At 35.5% G+C, this 19,391-nt stretch overlaps 1 protein-coding gene across 2 annotated transcripts in view; it reads left to right on the forward strand.

Moving 5' to 3' along the window:
* The window catches only part of SLC44A1 (solute carrier family 44 member 1), a 67,678-nt gene that overhangs the window by 17,589 nt on the left and 30,698 nt on the right, over positions 1–19,391 (forward strand). For both annotated transcript variants that reach the window (XM_062599536.1, XM_062599535.1), the window contains exons 2-4: positions 2,317–2,406; positions 4,890–5,032; positions 10,414–10,550. In XM_062599536.1, the coding sequence (XP_062455520.1) occupies positions 2,317–2,406; positions 4,890–5,032; positions 10,414–10,550 (370 nt within the window). The remainder of the gene's footprint in view (positions 1–2,316; positions 2,407–4,889; positions 5,033–10,413; positions 10,551–19,391) is intronic.

The raw sequence follows: 19,391 nt of genomic DNA on the forward strand, positions 1-19,391 counted from the left end.
TGCATCTTGCTACCACCTCCTCTGTCAAGGGCAGTTTACTCTTAAGACACGGTTATAGCTGAAATTTATGTCTGATGTTGTAAATAAAAGTGAATCTCCAGTGAATCCAGGGTTCTTGGAGTGAATTTAGGAATATGAGCATAAAGCTTTACACCTTTTGTGCAATTCTGATTATGCTAATTATAACAGTATAAATGTCACAATCTCTCTGTAAATGTTAAGTTTGAACAATGTGTTAGCTTTAAGTGTGAACTTGCCAGCATCAGAAGACAATTTTGTTGAATGAGCATAGTAGAGTGCATAATGTGACCTTTTCACACCTCTCCTTAGTGATTAATGAGTAAAATAAAAAGAAGTTTGACTGTTCAGAGCACAGAGTGAATTTGTGCAGCTGGAATTAAAAATATTAAGTTCAACCTCCTTAATATAAGACTGCAAATGTGGCATGGAATCCTGAATACAAAATTCTAGTGCTTAGAAATTTTGACATTATATTGTCACAACTGCAACCGGAACAACTTCTTGCATTAGAAACCTTTCAAACTAAAGAGGTGCTGTTGGCACCTTGACTTCAAAACGTTCTCTCTTCCTCCTACTTCCTGCATGTAAGGATGCCTTGTAGTGGCTGGAACTGGTGTGGGTATCCTCTACATAATAAGTTCAGTAGTATGGACACAAATATTTTTTCTATGTTTCTGTTCAGATGCTTTTTTTTTTCTATTTTCTTTTTCTGTAGCCTGGAAGTGCAATAGCTCTTGTCTGGAAATTAAATAGTTTTGTTACTTTATCTCCGCTCAGTCCCTAACTGAATAGGGTCAGCCATCAGCCAGCCAACACCTTTCAAAAAAAGCACTGATTCCTAGAGAGTTTTTTTTTTTTTTTTTTAACTCATCCTTCACTGATGAGATACAGCTTGGAAAAGCTAAAAGAAAAGCTTGAAAAAAATACTGATGTAGTGAAACTTCAGTCAGCAGCTACGGTTTTAATTCATGAAACAAGGTACATACAAGATTTCATTTATATTGTGTCTGCCTTGTAGTTTTCTAATGACATTGTTTATAAAAATTGCTCTATGATTGTGACTTACCTGAAAACAAAATCATAGATACCACAAACCAACTCAATAACTTTATAAGAGTTAGATACTGTAACATTTTTTTTATTTAAAAAAAAATGCAAAAAATAGATGCTGAGGATAGTGATTGGATATAATGTCAGTACTGAATTAAAATAAAAGCTGTTGATATTAGCTACCTTGTCAACTAAGTCTTCAAGATGCTTCAGAATCTGGCGTGGAAAAAGAAACATAAAATCTGATAGGTTGTCCTTTCTAGTTGTGTCTGGGAGAGATGTATTGTATCCTCACCATATTAATCTCCTTTTCCTCCTCAGTACAAAAACGATTTGCACATTTTCAAATTCTAGTAGAAATATAGGGATAGTAAGTATCTGAAAACTAATTAAAAGTTTTTTTCTAGGCAAGAGAAGTAACTAATAAAGAATTTTGTTACAGTTACCAATTTTTAATACAGTGGTTAATTCTGTGCTACAGCCAATGTTCCTTCTTGCCTCAAAGCCTTTCCTAGAGGGCAAAATGATGATTTCTAATATATTGCAATTATTTTGTCAGTGTAAACAGACTTCAGAAATTTTGTCATAAGTAGTAGACTATTTGAAATGTTTATAATCACCTCTTTATACTTAGCAATAGAATCTCCCTCCTTCAATGTTTTGACCTTGTAAGTACAAGACTTTCCTTTCTGGCATCTAACCAATACTGTTTCAGGATTTCTTTGCTAAAGTGTTGATCTAAATGGCCTCTTCTTGGCAAACAGAGAACTATTACTTCAACAGCAGTTTATTTCATCCTTTTTACATGCACTATACTTGCTAATATTGCCAGTAATATTTTAAAACTTAGGAGCTTTTGCTCATAAGTCATTTATCCTTCTTGGAAAGCAGATGACTGGAAGGTAGCTGTGGAAGAGTGCAGTAACAGCTGTTGTTGATTCAATGTCTTTAGCTTCTCTTTTCTGCTAAAGCTAGAAAGATAAGTGAAGTAAACCATCAGTGTTCCTGTCTATTTTCTGGATAAACGTTTTTTTGTTGATCTAGCCTCCAGTGGATTTACTTCCTGAAATATCTTTCGTGATGTATTTAGATATTTTTAAACTCAGATATACCTGAAAAATGTTAACTCCTGCTCTATATTAATGCTGTGGAGAACTGTTTTCTGCATTCTTTTTCTTTTATGAGTAGAAGACACTGAATTCAGTAAACATTGTTAAATCCCATCTCTCTCTCTCCTCACCTAAGAGCTCCAAGCGAGAGTGGAAACCGCTGGAGGATCACAGCTGCACAGATGTGCCATGGCTACTCTTGTTCATCCTCTTCTGTATAGGAATGGTGAGTAAAACGCACAGAATTCTGCAGATGTTATGTAGTTGGAGAGTTTGCATTCATTAGAAAGATTTTATAATTGTGTATTTAGTAACCTTGTCAAGGTCAGAGTATATTACTATGGAAACTATTAGCTGTGAAACAGAAAAAGGTTTTATTTTAGTAGTATGTACAGATCAGACCTTTGAGAGGGATTCAGAATTTGTTGTTTGCGCCAATTCTTGCTCCAGCTCCCATTCCTCTGAAATATTAGTTTCATTTTGAACTGATTTCTAGTCATGCAGAGTACCAGTTGGTTTATGTTCCATATGGAACAGCAGATGTCCTGAAAATAATAGCTTTGAGCCTGGTGAACTGTTGTGTTAATAGCAATAGACTTGTAGCTCAGAATCAAAGATTTTAAACATCAAACTGTTGACCGCTTTCTACTTGGATACTCAAGACAAGCTCCTCCTATTAGCAGCCTTATTCCCAATGGTAAGGTGCTTTCCATTCCATCTGAGATATCCCTACCTTGTGTGTTGAAACTCTCACCTTTCTCAAGATAGCAGTATGCACTTTATATTAAAAAACAAACAAGCCCTCAAGACTTACAGGTTAGTGAAAACTAGAAATAGACTGTCATAGTTGTTTTATCTTGTGTTGTTTAATGGACCTAAGCATGCTGTTCTTCTCAAATGCACAATGTCTGTTGCTGTCTTGTACTGTTGTGTTGCAAGTAGGCCTAAAGAATTTGGGATTTGTATGCTGTCAACCTTCTTTCTCTTGTACTTTCTTTCTGTTTTTTGGAATTCTTATTCCATTGATAAATTGGTTTTCCTTTTTCATTTCCCCAAAGTGTTTGTCATTGGCTATGCTCTCAATGCAAAAATACTAATGTTTTGTTTAAATCTTACTAATTATTTTCTTACTATAACATGTGAATATATTGAAGTTGTAAATACACAGTATTTCTTGAAACATGCAGTCTTTGTAGTTGCTTTTTTCTGCCTCTGATGTTCTCTCGTAACTCAGTCTATACCTACCTGCTGCCAACAATTGTAAATTTGTCTGCTGTGAATTAGTGTCCCAGATTTTTTCTGTCTAAGCAATATAATATGCAGAACAATCTTGCTACTCAGTCAAATATGATGTTACTTACTGTCTTAGATCACTTCACTTGAAGTATCAGGTAGCACCATGACACTGTACAGACTAGATTAGAAGGGAGAAGAATCATGTGATTTTGCTTTACCATATGTGTAAGGAAGAAGTTCTTGAACAAACTGAGGACATGAATACTACTATACATAAATGCATAGTAGTATGCCCTCTACAGGGATCCAAGAAATTGAAAGTGAGTGGTTTAATTATTACTTGTGCCTTTTGCTCCTTCTGCCCTTGCTTTCACTTCGAGTGTTGAGTCTATAATTATATTAGAATATTGTCAATAAAAAGATAATAAACAGCTTATTATTTGAAGTATCTCTGCAGTGGTAACCTAATCTCTGGCACTTCTATCCTAGACAGTCACCCTCCTGTATTTTCAGACCTTCAAAACCATCCACCTTTTGACTGTTCAATGCTGATTGTTATCTATTGTCATCATTTGCACAATCCTATTTCTACCATCTGTTGCTCCACACATTTGTCTCAACTGTATACTCTGCTTCCCATTTTCAAATCTCAGCTTGCAGCTTGTCTGTAAAAGCCATTCGCTGAGGATACTAAAGCAAGCCAGTACCAATTCATTTCTCCCTGTCATTGGTATTGCTAGAGTGCTAATGATATTTTGGGAGCACATTGTTATGGTCATCTCCTCACTGCCTTGAGCCTGGTTTTGCTAGCATAAGATCTTTGAAAGGTCATAATGAGACATACCTGTCATAGGGCATTTCCCACATTGCTTTATGTATGCTCTTTTCCATTCTCCTGCTCCTTATTTCTTTTCTTTCCTGCGTTTAAACTCCAGCATCTGGAACTTCAGTGGCCTTGACGTCACTGCTTCATTCTTTTGCTTTAGAGGATTTCCTTAAAAGGCATTTACATCAGATAGACCTCTTCTAGCTCAACTTCACAAGCACGTATTTTGAATGACCCCCCCCCCAAAAAAAAAAAATCCTAAAGCAAGAAATCCAGACTTCCTGGAATCTTTTCAGTTGCAAACTAATCCTTGACAGTTCTAGCTCTGCTTTAGCTCTCCTGCATTGCCTGTCCTTGGCCTTTCTGCTGCTTCATGCATCACTTGATTGGGATGTGATGACTCTCACAAACCACCTAGAAGATTCTTAACTCTGCTTAGATAATATATAATGTTGGAAATGTGAATCCTTGGTTTTCCTTGTATTTAAATTGCACAGTAGTTCTGAGTAGATTGTCCTTATCTTTTCTTTCTTGATAGGAAAGATTTTTTTTGAAGAAGAAGAAGCTGTGCTAGAAACAAATTAATTAAGCTGACATTTCCCTAATGACAAACAAAGTATTACTAAACTATGCTCTTTCTCCCCCAGGGCTTTATCTGTGGCTTTTCAATAGCTACAGGAGCAGCTGCGAGACTGCTGTCAGGATATGACAGTTACGGAAATATCTGTGGACAGAAAAATGTCAAGGTGGAAGGAATAGTCAACAGTGGTTTGGACCTTACACAGAAGAAGTAAGTATATGCTTCTATTGCATCATTCTGTAGGCTAGGAGAGGCAAAATATTTCTTATCTGGGGAGAAGTTTACAATAATGTTAGGAAAAGTATATGTTAACTTTCTCTGTTGATCCTTGTCCACTCTTCTTACCTAGGTAACAACAATAGTACTTGTAGAAGGTATGTTGATAGATGTGTAATCCAAGTACAACTAGGTCACTGAGGAATTTCCCTTTCTTAACATCACCTTTAATGTAAGAAAGTATACCAGGCCTCTAAATAACTTTGTTGATTAGAATTTCAGATACGACAAATATTCTCAAATTTGGGAGCAGGCCTCTATATATGTAGAAATTGTTTGCTTTTATGCTTGTTTTCTTCCACTGAGTTTAGTGGGATCTGGGATATATCTAACACGTTAAGATGAGACTTCAAAACTTGAACTGTAAACGTATACGTGGCTGTATAAAGGTAACTTCTCGAGAGAACACATACAACTTTAAAGCAGCGCACAACTCTTAGTAAGCGTTGTCCTGTAAGAGCTACCACTTATAAGGTCTAAACAGATATTCCAATCTATGCTGTGGAAAAAATGACATACTCTGCTAAGCATAGTAGTTAGTATTGGAGCTGAATAACAAGAATTCTGGATTGAAGAATCCAGTCATCTGGATTTGGATGACTTTGGAAAGTGAACTATTTAATCTGTAACCTTAGAACAGCATAGAGATACTAATTTACAAAAAAAAAAAAAAAAGCTTCTTTCATCATTCTGTTATTTTAACTCTAAAGCAATTAAATCTTAACTTAAACGTCTTTAACTCTTGAGGGTCATGTTATTTTACTTTACACTTTACTTTGACTAGCAGAAAATTCTTAATACCTGCAAATTATTTGGAAGGACAGTCGTCTAAAATCTGTTTATTTCGAGCTGCAATTATAGAATTTTCCTAAGTATCTGATTTAAAATTTAATGTGACTAGGTAACCCGTGTGTTATCAGAAGAATTTGAGTGAAATAAAATAGCCAGAAACTTTTACAGATTTCTTCTGTGAAAATAATCCTTTCTTTATCTGATTATAGCTTCCAAGAGGATCAAAAGGCTTAACTTATGCAAGATAACATACCTGTTTTTCAATGCCAACATTTTTAATTCAGTACATTATTATGTTTTGAGAGGAAATATTTTAAATCTCCTTACCTTTAGAAAGAAATGTTGTGTGGTTTTGTATGTTTGAAGACAAAGGATTCCAAGTAACCAAGAAACTCAAGGCACCTTATTCAGGCATACCAAATAGTATAGTGTAACAGTTGATCCTTTAAATACCAGAATACCCACGTAAGCAAAATTGGACTATTACGAGGATACAGCTGGGATTACTAAGTATTTTCACTTCGTAAAGGCATGATTGAAAAACAGCATATAAAAATTGAGAATGTCTTTAACACCTAATGCTGAACATCTTGCCAGAAGATGCTGTTAAGCCAAAGTCTTAAAGTTTCAAAGGATTATATTTTTTCTAATAAAGATATCTTGCTTTGATACATGACTTGGGCAAAAAAATGGGTATACTCATCTATTTGGCTAAGAGCAAGAGGAAGCCTTCTTAACAGTTACAGCCTGTTCTGTAACTGTTCACAGTGAAGTGTTTCATATAATCTAGGGTAACCAGCTTTATCAGAGGACATCTCTTATGTAAAGCAAGTGATTCTCCTCAATCTTACACACCCATGAGTTTGAGAGGCAGTTCATGGAACTAATCGTGATGCTTTATGGGAATGCTTTTATAGAGAGCCTGAAGAAATAAATTGTTCTTACTGCCGTTATTTAAGGTCTTGTAGAGGAAGAGAGGACTTTACACTCTACAAATGCAGTTCTGTAAACCTGAAGCTGTTTTCATTGTGTTCTGCTTTCAGGGTAACTAATTTCCCAGTCCAAGGCAGAAAAACTAAATAGTCTGTAAGAATAACATTTTCTTCCTTGTACAAGATGGCAAGCCGTAAGAACTGTAATGAGGAAGTAAAAATGACATGATCTTTGTGGATGTGGAGAAGCTGGGTGGGAATGTGAAGAACAAGAGTCCTCACAGTGGCATGATTTGATAAGTGTACATCAGCTATGCTGAAACTAATGAGACTAAATGTTGTGGAGGAATTTTTTACAGCTTGATCTCATCAATAACAAGTGAATCAACTATGTGTTCATATTGCTAAGAAAACACAGTGCAGATTTAATAGGCTTTGCTCTGGAATGGGAACCAGAACTGTAGTGTAGCACTGGTAACACATTCTTCTTAAACCTATTTTCTTTAAGTAGACTGTTTACTTTTCAAGTTTTAGGAGCACAAAGGGTTAAAATGGCCTTTGACATAATGGAGTACTTTGCAAATAAAATGATGACCATAGCAGCCAAACACAAGTTCATGAATGCCAGTTCAGTCTGGATTTTTTACTACTTAGTATTTTACGACTTGAACAGAATTCAGTCTGTATTATCCCTTCAAGGACAGAGACATGCACGTGCCATTATAAAGAAGATTTAGAGTGACATTCAACCCTAATAAATGCCTTTGATCACTCAGGAGAAGCTTTGATATAAGGTAGCCAGAAAACTGAGAGAGAGTTTACAGCAAGCGAGCAGAGAAGTTCAGGGAGTCAAGCTCTGTATGCCTTCGGTATACACACTTAATTGATGTAGACTGGATGATCATTAAATTCATTTCTCCATTATTGCAATAAGATGACTGTAGATCACAGTGAATAATTGTTCTACAGAGTGCTCATCTGACTATGAAGAGATGCCTTGAGAACTGACAGAAAATCAATGGTTTCAGCAAATTAAAGAATATACAAAATGTTTGAAGGCAGGATAGACTCGTGCATATAATAAGTTGCCGTGGTTGCTTAAACTTATTGTTCATGTTTTTGGAATCAAGGGTATTTGGAGTACAAAACAATGCTTTGTCTATCCTTATAGGAATACGGGAGGTTGCTATATTTCTCATGAATAAGTAATTGTGCGCTTGTTCAATAAGTTACTAGTCAAGAGTGGTTGCTGTTCTTTTTATACCTCTGGTTGTATTGGAATTGTATTTTGACTTACTTCCATAGAAATGTGAATTTTAATTTTTCTTTTTTTTTTTTTTTTTTTTTTTTTTTTGAGTAACTTTTTTGGAATGTAAACGTGAAACAGTAGTTCAGTGTGAGGATGGTTATCCTATGCATGTGTAAAAAACTTTCTTCTGATGCATTTTGAAAAGGTGTACTAAAGCCTGTATTGAATTACATACCTGAGGTTGAGCAACTTACTGCTAACCTTATACTCTAGTACCCTGACATGTGAAACTCTGACTTGTTAAAGATTAAAGTCTTTCCCCCTTTCCCTAGAAGTATAAGAATTGGCTTAAAATTAAATGTAAGGTTAGCATTTCAGGAATTTATTATGGCTGGAGAAAACTGATATATTCAAAATTGTGTGCAGTTATTTTTAGCTCAAGTCATTTTCATCATGCGATATTTCAGAGGATGTTTTGGCAGCTAGCTTGTTAATGCCAAATTCTGCATTGGTTTCCCTCGACTTCTGTCAGTAGCACAAGTAGCATCTGTATGAATTTGTTTTCATGGAGAGAAAGCTATAACAAGGCTGTTATCACTAGTATTGTATAGATTAGTATCAGCGTGAAGGTATTTTCTTTGAAGTAAAGGGAAAATGTGGAATTAATGGCTTGCTACTAACATAGTTATCTTGACTATATCTGAAGGATAATCATTTTTATTTTATGTTTACTGCCTGGACTTGTAATGTTTGCAAAGTTCTCTGGTGTTTACTATTACGTATCAAGTAGAAAATCAAATCAAGCTAGAAATAGTACAGGATAACTCCCTAGAAATTTTAACAATATTTTATCAATGAGAAATATTTTAAGAATGGTGCTTAATTCTGTTACTCTATTACAGTTAATGTAGATGGCATGGGGTTTGATGGAGTTTCAGGAAGGAAGATTGCTTAGAGGCTAAGAACTGAGTAATTGTGCTAAACACTAATAATTCTTGTACACTGAGACTGGATAATAGAGCAGTCTTTCTGTGGGGGAAGGTTAGACCATAACTGCTGCATAGGCTGAAAGTGTACAGGCAGAAAGTAAATGCCAACCATTATGCACATGGCCATGTTGTGTGATATATATGATCTTTTCCTAGTGGCTCTGCTGTGATTTTTGAACAAAGTTTGTTCTGGTTGTTTGAAAACAGATTCATTGTTTGCATTTTTACCTTCTCTATGGATATCTGTTATAAATATGGCCTTAAAAATATTATCTCTGAAGTGTATAGCATCAAACATTTGGGGGTACTGTTTTTGTTTCCTTGTAATGCTTTTTGTCATAGCAGGAAATCCTTTTTAGAAGTTTCAATACAAGGAACTAAATAAAGCATTAATCTCTTTGAATACTGTATTTTTATTGATGTTCTAGCAAAGAATTACTCTCAGAGTTGCAGCAACTGCAATTATCTCTGCTAGTGTATTTAATGTTGTGTAACTATTGTAACTTGAAATAAGTTTTCTGGGATTAAAGGGGATTTTTATTGGTTGAGATATGTGCTCAGCATGAGGATTACTAAAATAAAAAATACCATTTTATATGGTATTCATCATGATCCATGAATAAGTGACTATTTTGTTTTCATGACATTACGTAATATAAAGAGAATATTTTAATGCACAGCCTATCACAAAAAAATGGATTATGAAAGACTTCTTTAGCCTTCAGGAAAGAAAAGGTCCCCCATTTATATTTTACCATGAATGGACAATACTGTAGCTAGTGTTTGTGATGAGATGTTTATAGCTATGAGGAGTTGTTTCCTAGGAAGTTATAATGCATACTTCATAATTGTGTTTTTAAATGACAGTGAACATCCTGGAAGTGTATCAAATACTGTCTTTTAAAAGCAGTGCACTGTCACAGTTGATAATCCTACCTGAAATAGCCAGCTTTTATTTCAAGTAAGTGCCAAAATGATAATATGGGCCAGTGATATGGAAAATCTTGAAAGTCTTAAAAAGACTTTTCTGAGTTGCTTGAATTAGGTATATTTGTTAAAATATCCACAGATTTTTTCCTTTTTATAACAAAAATGTCCTTGCAGGTTTTTTTGTTGTCTGTTTCAGAAAATGTTGGAGATCTTCAAGTTAAGGTTGGAGTGAAGCTTTATTTTTGAATGTTAAGACCTGCATTTATGAAGAAGTGCTACTGTTTCATAAACAATACCATTTGATTAGACTTGAAACATTACCAGTAGACTGGTAACGCTTCGTATCTTTGTTATGATGCAGATGCCTGTAAATATCAGTGTCTTTGTAGTGCATATGTTGAAGTCCTGTATTTTCTTCTCTAGGTATGTGTTCTTCTTGGATCCATGCAGTGTTGATTTAGTACATCAGAAGATCAAATCTCTTGCTCTGTGTGTGTCAGCTTGCCCAAGGAGAGAACTAAAAACTCTAGCTGATGTTCAGAAATTTGCAGAAACTAATGGTATGGAAAAAGCATGTCTATTTTTGCTCCTATATTTTTGTAGGATTAAAAAAGACTTTTTGTTTAGCTGAACAAAAAATGAAATACAAAGAAATATCGATAAAACTGATGTTTTTATTAAACTAAAACTTTCATAAGAATGTTACAGTATTAATATGGTTGTGTTCTGTCATGTCTTGAACAGTTTTGAGAACTCATTCTTAAAACGAGAGCAAAATGTAAGGAGAATTTCACTGTGGAATGTGTAATTATAGCATCTGTTCCCCACTCCTATGGAAGCGTTCTGAGGTTTGCTGTTCAACAGTAATTCTGCTGAAACATCCTCATGGTATGCTGGTCTGGTGAGAACAGCGCTGCTATTGAACTGCACTGGAACATGGAGTTTGTCTATGCGCATAAGAAATATTCTTGTTTTCTTCCAGTGCTGCAGTGCAGGCCCTCTTTTGTGTGTGTGTGTGTGTGTGTGTGTTTGTGTTTTGGGGTTTTTTTGTTTTTTTTTTAAGGAATATAAAGGAAACTGCAGTACCAAATGAAACACCTTATCACCAGGATCAATATTGTTTCTTTCCAGTGATCATAATCCATGTTTGAGTGTTATATGGAATAAAATGCATGAATGCATGAAAAGTGATCAATTTTTAGTCCTTTCAAAAGAAGGTAAATATAAAAACTTTAAATGAGTTGAAGAAATTTGTGTTATTCAGCTATTCAAATGGGAGGAGTTTTATCTTAAGTTCTCCTGCATGATCTCTTTGAATACTGTGGAAAGGTTTCTTTGCAAGGTATTATCTAATGGTGAGTCAGTCTAGGTGATCTAATTGAAAGCAGTGAACTGTTTACTTCTTGTAGAAAGCCAGTGAAATGTTGATTTCAGTTCAGGCATTGATTATGTGAGCATTTCTCACGATAGCAAAACTAGTTGAAATGTTTCTGCCCTTGTATTGTGGTAGCACATCTGGACATGTGGCAGACAGAGCCAGGGAACTGAACTGACTGAAGTATAATGAGGAATTAAAGCAAAATATTTACTTGTGAGTGCAGCTTCTCAATTGTGCCAACATGGTACAATGGGTGTACTGAGGATAATAACTTCCTCATGTGATTAGGCATTGTTGTCAAATATAAGCCCACAAATGAAACCAGTCAGTATTGGAATATGGTTTTATACTTTCCCCCTTAAACATGTTTGCTGTATTGTTCTTATCTAATGCAGACCAATTATGTACTTTTGTGAAATCAAAGTAGTCAGTAGTGGAGTTTTTTGAGTACCTCTAGAAATAATGAAATGCAACCATGTAAGCTTTGTTTTTCCACAAACATTGTTTCTGTGTTTGTAAGTCAAATCTCTTACTAACTGTCCCTGAAGTATTTTCAGCATACCTATCTTATAAAATACACCCAAAGCCACACTTTTCCTAAAATGTGCTAAATCTTGTCATGATCCTTCATTCTAACTGTTTCTCTGCTAGCATTTTATATTTTACAATAAACCTTCCTGATTTTTTTTAATTGCTGTTAAAGCTGATAGTTTTGGCTTGCAGAATGAACTAAGGTGTGAAACCTGCTGTTATAGGTGTGAGTAGAATCATTGATTAGAATCAATGAGTAGAATCATTCACAAATTCTAGTCTAATTTTCATTCTGTGACCTTAGACTTGTTAAAAAAAAAAAAAAAAAAAAAAAAAAAAAAAAAAAGAGAGAGAGAGCATTAAACTGAGCCTTCTTATTGTGGATGAACACTGTCCAAGACTAGAACTATACAAGTCTGAACCACACTGTCATCCTCATGGTTATGCTTCTGTTTCAATGCTTACCAACCTGTACAGATTCGAAAGTGATAGTGTGTAGCAAATGAACAGCTTAGATATTAAATACCATAAATGTTACAGCAACACAGGTTGCAGCTATGTAGCGAAATTTAAAGTGTGATTCAGTTTTACTGTTCAGCAAGAACAGTAAACTATCAAAATTATAGTACTCAGTAAACAGAATGACTGTTCTGAGAGTTACAAGGTAACTTGGTTAATGGATTTGTCTTCAAATTAATTAAAAATACACCTTAACATGTAGTATTTTTCTGTTTGACAGTCTGTTTCAAGTGATCTTAGAATGTTAAAACCCTACCGTAAGAAAACTAAAAAGGAAACCTGAGAACTTGAACACAACTGTACGCAAATCAGTTACAAGCCAATTTCTCTGCTGTTATATGATGAGAATTTTAAAATTGTAAGAGGGAAGACAAGTGAGATGAGTTCTTTTTTTTTTTATGATAACTATCTTTGTATAATCAGTGCTGAACTTTGGGATTTTATAACTTTTTTTTTTAATGCAGAGGTATAGTATGCAGGCAACTTAATTTTGCTCTGCTGAGCCTTTCTGAAAGCTTTAACCTTTCCTATCTACATTCTGAAAATAGCAATTATGCTGGAAAAGGGTCTGCTCAAATTCTTGCATGTGTATGTGAATATTAGCTATGTTCATCTGACTCGGATTCCGTTCTTGAAGTCTCCTTACTCTCTATACACCTTGGAGTTCCTTCCTAAATTACTGTTCAGGAGCACATCCTGTGCTGTTTCAGTCTGTTGAGAGATGGAATCATGAGTTCAAATAAAGCATTTTATATAAACGTCTTTATCAAAAAACGTAATGGTAAAATATAATGCAACAGTACTATTTTAGTTAGTGATTTGTTTAATACCAATACAATCATCCAGCTGGTTTAGCATTTATGATATCTTTCCTAAAGCCAGATAGGCAATTGATTGCCTATACATACACGAGATGGCAGAACTGTTAAGCTTCAGGGTTCAGAGCAATTGTGACAGAGCTCTTGTTTTACAGTCCAGCTAGTAGTGTTTGTCTGTATGCAACATCATAAATAAGCAGTCAGGGTAGAGGAAGTAACTGCCTGAAGCCTGAAGAACATCTCATGACAAAGCAGCCTTGTGGCTTTCTGTTTCAGTAATGATAACACTTCCTATTCCACTATCTTTTGGAAAAAGGAGCTGATTTGGTGACTTAATGCTGCAGCATTTCAGAACAATAATTTCACTTCCTTGTTACTCTCCCACTTCCCCATGGTGAGGTCTTGCATTTACAGTACTGTTTCACCTAAGGAAAGAGCTCTGTCCCTCACAAAGCTTTGTTGATCAGAGGAAAACAAAGTCTGTAACTTTAATGTAATTAGAATGATTCACACATAGAAGACTGGGAACTGGCTTGGACTTCTTACAGAAAGAGATAAATGGAAAAGAAAAAGCTGGGCGATTGACTTATGAGATCTTCAGCTTTAACAAAGATAAAAGTCGAAAAGCATAGGAATGTTCTGGAGTTGATGCAGAGATGTACAGCATTGATGGAGAACATTTTCTAATGTTATTCACATACAACTATGCTTTGTTACTACCTGAATTTGTAGAACTATGATTTGGACCCAACTGAGAATTGTATGTTGCAAACTGGCTGCTGCTGTTCCCCCCGAGGTGCTGTCACCTGGTAGGATGCTTAAAACAAGGAGTACTTAGAATTCAGTGTTTTGGTTGGTCTTGGCACAAAATGGTGCATATTGAATAATTTGATAGAAAACTATTCTTTCCAGAAAGCTAGTTAATGCTTCCAAACTTAATGGCCAGGAAACATAGCCATGACCATTTCAGAGTCTTGCCAAAGCATTTTTAAAAACTACTAAAGAAATAATTCATGTATGACTGTGCCAAATGAATCAAGTGTGATTATTAAAAAGAAACATTAAACAGATGGCCATAACTTTTGAGATATGTTGCTTTCAATAGCTATTATACTAGATAGGTCTTTATAGTAACTAATAGTAACTAATATTCCTGTCTCTCTATTCTGTGGATGACTAGATGCCACTTTAGGAAGCTAAACTAAAATTCCTAATTTAAAGTGTGTTGTTAGACACCTCAGCTGTCAGAGTTCTGTAGCAGAGACTTAGCAGAGGTCCAGGTGAACTTAGAGCCTGAGGTTAAAGCTTTTTTTAAATCTGCTACTGAGGCTGACCTGAGAGAAATGAATAGAGGAAATCAAGCTGGCTAAGTCACAGTAGGTCATCTCTCTGTGCTATGGAAAACAAAGGATTGTTTTGTCCAAAGTACAATGTAATCTTCAGGTGTGGTAATCAAAAGCTGCCAATTTTTGACTTTTTTTTTTTTTTTTTTTTTTTTTTTGCTCTCTTGCCATTTTTTGTGGAAGTATGCCAGTTAAAACTTAATTCTCTGCCCATAATTCTCCTGAAGCTAACTATATCATATTAGTTAGAAGAACATTATGGAGAAAGTGTTTTTGCACCACTGACTCTTCAGAAAATGTGTTGTTTTTGAGTGGCATTTTTTTGTGTGCCTTGATTAAATGTACATTCTACCTAGTTTGAGTCATAGGGGATCCATTGTTACTTTGCCTTGTTACTAGAACTGCCTTTCAGTATTGTGTTGTATTAAAAATGACCCTTAGTCAGAATAGGTGGTCAGCTTTTACAACAGAAAGTGAGTCTTTGGAGTCCTTCAGTAGTCTATACTACTATTGTGTTATTGAATACATTAATAAACTATTTGAAAAGGGGGAGGAATAGTTAGACAACAGATTTGCTACTGTTGCTGCTAGAAAAAAAAATTGACTATTGCTACTGGAATAAAAAATTGATTTCAATGATGGCATAATTACAATGTCAAATGTGAAGAAATGCCTGTGGAATGAAGAAGAAAACAGCCTGTATTTTGGCTGTAAACTGGTTATTCCTGCTTGGGAAGGAGATCTTGACGCTGCTGGCGGTAGTGGAGGGATCAGGTCAATGCTCAGTGTTGTCCGAAGTGTAATGTTTATGACTGTGAAGAACAGAGAGCAGAACAAGGACTTTATTATTTTGTATAAACTCATATTATGCTGACAACATCAAGACTATGCTCTGGTTCCTGCATCAGAGTTTATAAAAATATGTATACTGAGATAGCAGACAGGGATGATCACAAGAAAAGGCTAATGCTTCCTTTGCTTGGAAAAAAGAGAAAGCTACAAGGGATAGTACAATGTTTGAAAGGAGGAATAGTCTAGAAGAGATAAAGTACTGTTCTCTGATCTCTTAACTGGTGACAAGAAACTAGAGGGCAAAAATGAAATTATTGGGTACCAAAGAGACAGACTTTTTCAAACAAGTAATGATTAATTTAAAAAACTCATTGCCATGAGGATATTTTAGATACCGAAAAAATGAAATCCTAAAGTAAGTGTTTGGATTTTTAATATGATGTTAGTACTTTTTAGTTCAGGATATCCTTGAACTTTAGGTAGCAGAAAGCTAAAGACCTAGAAAAAGAAATATTTTTACTGGGCTAGATGACTTTCAATTTGATTCCAGAATAGCCGATTTTATTTAGCGCAGCGAAAAATATGATTGGAGGAATGCTGAGTAAGTTAGTGTTTGTTTTCAGGTTTCGGTGCTGCTGCTAAGATCAAGGGAGAGAGAAGAGGATAAAAAGGATAACTCCTTTAATTTCAGTCTCATGGTTATACAGGAAAATAAACTTTAATTGCTCTTAAAGTCTGCTTCTTGGTCTTTTAAAGTAGTGGTGGTGTGTCCCTCTGCAACAACTAGGAGTTCAGGAAAGTTTGTACATATAAAATCACTACATTCCTCCCTTTCAAACACACTGTTGTTTCTGAAAGGCACCGATGGAAAGTCGTGCAGAATGGTGGCCGCTTTATTGACTGAGAGCAAATCTGTCATATTAACCTGAGGAGTCCTGACCACAAGGTGATCTGTGCTGTGCCACCTTGCTCATCTCAAGACATCACTGTTTTTCTAATTTCTGGTAGGGGCCATGTTTTAGATTAAAGTTCTATTCTTGTTTGGTCTTCTACTTCTATTCCTTTTATCAGTAAATGCATGATTTGTAAATGTAGTAGCTATAATGTGTAGCTGTGTTTGTACAGTCCTCTGATGCTTCCACATTAGCTTCTGCCTCAGACTGTATTCGTATCTGTGGCCAAGAAGTGAAATTCCTGTTTTCCAGCTAGTTTACTGGTCTCATGGTAATTTCTGCACACCTAAATGCTACTTTGTTTCTGAATGAAGCATCAAATGTCAATTGTCTGTTTCTGTAGAGTTTTCATTGTTCTAAAAACCCATATGCAAGTAAGAACGTGTCATAAGAAGTTTAAATTTTACATATTCTTAGCGCTTGTGTTCTGAGTAGAATTATTTCCCGTAGTTGTTGATAGTATATTATTACAGTTGTCAGATCTAGGAGACAAAGAACAAATAGCCTGTTCAGCATATTTCTTTTTATGATGGTCTGAGCCATTTTGCACTTCCATGAGTTCGTGAAGGAAAGGTCGTCTTACTACTGCCACTAGGCACGCTTTTACTAAGGTCATGAAACACTATTCTTCTCTGCTTTTATTACTGGCAGAAGTCAGCAATGGATGGTAGTTTATCTTCTCCTGTGGAAGCACTGCTTGGCATCCTACCTGTTCTCTAGTTCTGTGGCTGTTGAATTTGCAACAGAATTCCCTGCAAATCTGTGAGACGGTGTCTTAAACCGTCTTTTTCCTCTGCATGTCATTGCCCATAATATGCTAATCAACTATGTAGTAGTATACCAAATTGTCTCATGGTTTGGTGCTCTGGACCTGAAATGTAAGTTAGATTAGCAGTTTAGAGCAGATACATTTCAACTGCAAGACAAGTACTGGAGTGAAGAAAGTCAAAGATGGCAAGAATTTCAGACTCATAAATATTAAGAGTCTTGCCCTTCCTGAATATCAGTGAACTCAAACTTTATCAATATCCAGCTGTCAATACTTCTAGCTGTATTAGCTAGTTAGCTAGCTATAGGCTAGTTAAGCACAGTTAAGCACAATTATGTGAGAGTCATGAATTCACAATGTTAACTATGTTTTGATTGGTGAAACTTCCTTATAAAATGCCTAGAACCCAAGGGGAAACAGCATTGGGCTGTGAGTACAGAGGCCAATAGTTATGCTTTAAACAGTCTCACACTTGTTAGCATTTTTACACACTGTCTAGCCCTCATTACCTAGAGTTTGAAAACTGCTAGAGGACTTAATTTATCAATGGACTAGTAAGATATTGTTTGTGAAAGAGAGAATGCTTAAGGTAGAATAAGATACTGAGTTTTTTTCCAGCTATAATCTCTACTGTATTGTACTGTCTTTTAGAGGAAATTGGCTGCATCACATATTTTCACAATGCATGTTTATTCAAGGTCAGTTTCCTAATGGTGAGACCATACGTATAAGATCACATAAAAATGATTTTAATAAAGCCATGGCTTCTAGTGTGTCAAGGTGTGCTTTACCATGTGCCTCTGAGCAAGGTTATGCTTTGCTGCTTGGAACCATATCTAATTTAAGCGGTGCACAGCTAAAACTGATTATTCTGTAACCCAAATATCCCTGTATACTTATATTTTTCTGGTTAAATCTTCAACTCCTGTTTTTAGATACAGAAGTGCCTTTTTCAGTTCGTGTGAAGAACAGAGAGAGGTGGATACACACTGCTGTGCCACTCAGAGTGGAATCCAAGACTGCTGATGTACTTTCTACCGCTATGACTCAGGCAGTATTATGTTTCTGTTTTCCTCTGTGGGCTGATTCTTTGAGCAGATAACGTAATGAAGTCTATCATTTCTAAATCTGTAAACTTTTATATTGTTAGTGATAGTGATGTAGCAGAATGTGTTTATAACAAAGTAAATACAAGAAAGAATGCTGTGCTGAAGCTTTGAGCACTCAGATTATTTCTAGTAAGTTTACCTTAAATTAGCATAGCATATTCTATTTACTGTGCAGAGCTTCGCTTTTAAATGAAAAGAGAAATTATCAGAGATCCTGTACGCTCAGAGAGTACAGCATACGGAATGGCAAGCCGTAATCACCTTAAGCTCCCTTCATCTTGGTCCTGATGTTTTTCTGGCATCTTTATGTACTGTGTGACCAGTAAACTCTCTGTGCTCATTACTGGCCTGATAACTGTTGCTCCAGTAGTAATTTTCTTCAAGGCTATAACATGCTGGGATCTCAGATCCATTCTCTAGAGGACAGTTTATCTTTGCCTAGTGATTTCCCTGGAAGAAATATGGACACATCTATAGTAGGCAATGGAGTTTAACTTTTCAATTTGTTCACTGGATTCTACCTATAATATTTTTGGAACATTTGGGAATTAAAATGATTTAGGAATAATAGTAGTATCTTTGGTAAGTAAATTGTCTCAGCAATGTAGATAACTGGAAATTTTCTTCAAGCCCTTACTGACTTGTAGACTCAAATAGCCAAAGTAAGACTGCTGTGCTAAGATGTTTTCTACTAATGCAGAATAACTAGCATGAACTGGAAGGTTTGGCAAAGCAATCCATGACCCCCACTCTTTCCTTAAAAAAGTCATGATTTTATTTATTGGCACACAGGGACTGTTTTGTTAAGAAACTGAGTGCTTGAGTAACAAATACTGTTTTTACATCAACATCATTAGGTTGTGAAACTCAACCATCGAAATCAGAAGTTTTTCAAAATACAAAGAATTAAGTATTTCAGGTACACAGGTAGAAATTTCTTAAGCCAGATATGTAGGATAAAAGGACGTATAAAGCTCATGGACTTGAGTTCAGTTATTGAACAGGTCATTCTTTCTGATGCACAGTGGTTAATGTCCCTTGTCCAACAAGCTCCATGAAAGTATTTTTACAATTGCTGGGAGTCAGGAGAGGTATACTGTGTGAGTTGAACAATAGCCATTCACAAGCAAAAGATGCTAGTGGTAGGTAGAGGCTTGCAGGACAGGCTCCCTTGCATGACTGGACAGAG

The sequence above is a fragment of the Rhea pennata genome, chromosome Z (assembly GCF_028389875.1).
Source record: "Rhea pennata isolate bPtePen1 chromosome Z, bPtePen1.pri, whole genome shotgun sequence".
Lineage (NCBI taxonomy): Eukaryota > Metazoa > Chordata > Aves > Rheiformes > Rheidae > Rhea > Rhea pennata.